The following is a 3309-nucleotide window of genomic DNA, read 5'->3' as shown; positions in this document are numbered from 1 at the left end:
ATATATGGTTGATTTATATAGATGAACTTTACTAGTGATATTTGGATACATGTAATGTGAAACCTCGACCAGACCCGTGCGATAGCACGGGTTTCCTACTAGTAATAATAATAATATTGTGAATTTAATTAAAGAATATTGAGTTTTTGCAGCATTGAAATCTTCAATGTAACAATTAATATGCAATATTAGGTGTGTTTTAGTGTGTGATTGATATCTATGATAACAATTGTACACCTCATATATAATGGCTGAGATTGACTTAAAAAAAAAAAAATCTCTCACCGTTAGATTGAGATTGACTTAAATTTTTTTTTATAAATAAAATAAAAAAATAAACTCACCGTTAGATTAATCTTAAAACTAAAAGTTACACATCATTTTAAGAGTAGTCATTTTTACAACTTCACCATAAAAGCTCCCATACTCAATATCTACCAATTTTATTTTTTTAATAATTTATGTTACTTTGAGTTCTGTGCAAGAACAATATGTTACCTGTGTTGTTGGATACGGTGTGACATACTGTGTATAGGAAAAGCATAGTACAAATAGCACATCTGATTACAAAAAGAATGTCTATTGTGCAAACCAAACAAATTCATAATTGGAGCAAACCACTTTTAGCTTGTAATTTTCTGAGCTTAAAAAATAAACATCATATCATGCGTGCAATGTAATAACTACTGGATCAACAATTCAAGCAAAAAAAAACAGTAAAATAATGGAAGGAAACAAATTGCTAATGTTTACAAAGCAATAACATAAAATTCTTTAAAAGTTAAAATATAATGATGAAATAAAATATAGATAACAAAATTCTCATGTTCCATGACATGATACCGAGGGCTCGTGATATAAGATAAATATAAAGAAACTGGTTTCAGAATTACATTCTTTATGTTTGTTATCAATAGTCATATTCCTAAGCGTGACCGGTGCCGGGGAGTGAAAACAGAGACTCTGTATAATCCACCAATTCACATCTGTCTGGAAGCAGAGACTCTAGTAGCTGTCCTTTATCATTAAACTTTACCAATCCACCTTTTTCATTATCTGTTCCAACAATATCACCGCACTTTGTTAGGCATACTATCTCTAAAGAATTGTGCAAATCAGGATCAATAGAAAATTGAATAATCTTAGTCCAAGATGAGTGAACTCCATATTTTTGCATCACCCATATCTTCACTGTATTTAGGTCCTTCACCCATGCACTGATAAGTCCTCCAACTTTCAACAATTCATAATATATAGAACAATCATTACTATAACTGAAAATAAAATCATCTGGTAGAGCTATCTCTGATATCGTCATTTCCTTTAAATCAAAGGCAATAATAACATTTTTTGATTTCTCATAATTATGAACCATCCAATGGATAGATCCATTCAAGAACAACCCACATTTAGGGATACATTCCGATATAGTAGTCCCCTTATAAGGCAAATGAGAAGCAACCTCAATTGGCTTCCACTTATTAGCTCTCAATGAGAAAATCATCAATTTAATTAATCTAGTTACTGGATCATTCGGATGAAGTTCGCAGAACCCGGAAACTATCAAGTAATCATCAGTGGGCTGGTAATATGCAAAACCAGAAAGAAGTTCGTAACCATGATTAGTTATTATAGGAGAGTCAGGTATTTGCTTGATCAAACCGGTGGATGGATTCAATAGATAGATGTATGTGTCTTCGTACAAAAACAAAAACCCTCTACAGGAACCTCTTATTTCAAGAGGACGTTTGGGACGAAAAAAATCAAGGGTTAATGAAGCATATGCAGAAGCATCGTGAAGAGATGAATCAACATCTATGGATAAAGGTTCAAGAGCATAAGAAGAGACGTCTATGTGTGGCAGCATGTTCAAAATGTAAAGTAGCAAAATGGTTATTAGAAATTAGAGAAAGCCATGATTTGCAGACACACCTGTAACATAATAGAGTCTTCACTGATAATCTCATCAGAATTTTCATGATCAATTCAGGAGGCAGATACAAGCTGTTCACTCTCTTCTCCTTTGCCATTTTGCCGACCAATTGAAAGTAATATCAAGTGCATTATATAAAGTGCATTTTTAGGGTTTAGTATTTCTAGTTCTGAATTATTCAACTAGAAGAGTATTGTATAGAAAGCGTACTAGTATTTTGTTTGGCTTCAATTTATTTAATTTCTAGTTCTGAGTTATGATATAATGCTTTCAATCAAATCAATTGAGTTAAAGAGTGTGGTAAATAAATAGATTTAAAATAATTATATAAAAGAATTAAAAAAAATTAGAAACATGACTTAATATAAAATAAATTTTTTCTATTATAATAAAATATTAAAAAATAATATTTTGCATTTATTTAATTTATTTTCAATTTCTTTAATTTCAATTTTAACAAATTCAACAATTTGAATCGTGTTTTAAAACAATCAACTAATTTTTGTTATTTTATTTAATCAAAACTCTTATCTATTTAATTTTGGTCAAAAGTTGTTTTAGTTATGGATGACGATGGATATTTATGGACACGGATAATTGTCTTTTACTACTCGCTTCGTTCGATAAATATGTTATTTGTTCTATTTTGGAATAAAAACTGAATGTTCAAGCTCTCGAAGGAACCAAAAGTGATGAGAGGTTGAAAACCATTGATATTGGACGGTAGCTCCAATCTCCTCGACACGAGGTAGACCTGCATGGTTAGCACTCGAACGTCCAAGTCGGATAAAAGTTTGAGATGAGTAACGTGAAATTGGAGATCAGAGACTATTTGTCTTCTCATAGTTTGTGAACTGTTTGGTATGTTGGGTCGAGTAGAGTGGGCTTGAGAAAGATTGGGCTTTTTGCCGGTATAGAACAGTTATCCCTAAAGCTTGGATGAGTACTGAGCTAGCCGAGGTAAGTCGTAGATATCATTGACCGGCCTCCGTGTAGTAGTTTGGCATGACGTATAACTGAATTGCTTGAGATAAATTTTTGAAAAAGTAATGGGAAACAAGCGCATTTAATGCAGTTTCTTCATTGAGACCATTCATCTTCAATTTCTGACATGTGTTATGATGTGACCAGTTAGGGTGTAGTATAGTCCATAAGTGGAAATATATTCATTGATCTAGTGATCCCTGTTCGTAGTCGGTCTTGACACCCACTATTACAAACAAGCAAACAACAACATTCAAGTCACCACGGTTCTTTCAAACACCGTGTATTTTTTTCATCTGTTCATAGCTTCACAAAGTAGATGAACTTCATAATTGTTCCATTTTCATGATAATTTTCTATAAAAGGTGTGTCCAAAAATGTATATTTTTCTA

General features: G+C 32.0%; 1 protein-coding gene across 1 annotated transcript; it reads right to left on the bottom strand.

The window, feature by feature from the left end:
• Positions 1 to 894: 894 nt before the first annotated feature.
• LOC131614452 (F-box/kelch-repeat protein At3g06240-like) lies at positions 895 to 1867 on the bottom strand. The gene has a single exon (XM_058886033.1). It carries the CDS (start codon positions 1865 to 1867, stop codon positions 926 to 928), a length of 942 nt encoding a protein of 313 aa, XP_058742016.1. The 3' UTR covers positions 895 to 925.
• Between the last annotated feature and the right edge of the window lie 1442 nt (positions 1868 to 3309).

This window comes from Vicia villosa, linkage group LG6, assembly GCF_029867415.1.
Source record: "Vicia villosa cultivar HV-30 ecotype Madison, WI linkage group LG6, Vvil1.0, whole genome shotgun sequence".
Lineage (NCBI taxonomy): Eukaryota > Viridiplantae > Streptophyta > Magnoliopsida > Fabales > Fabaceae > Vicia > Vicia villosa.
The sequence above is the reverse complement of the archived record's forward strand: the minus strand, read 5'-3'. Positions and strand labels throughout refer to the sequence as shown.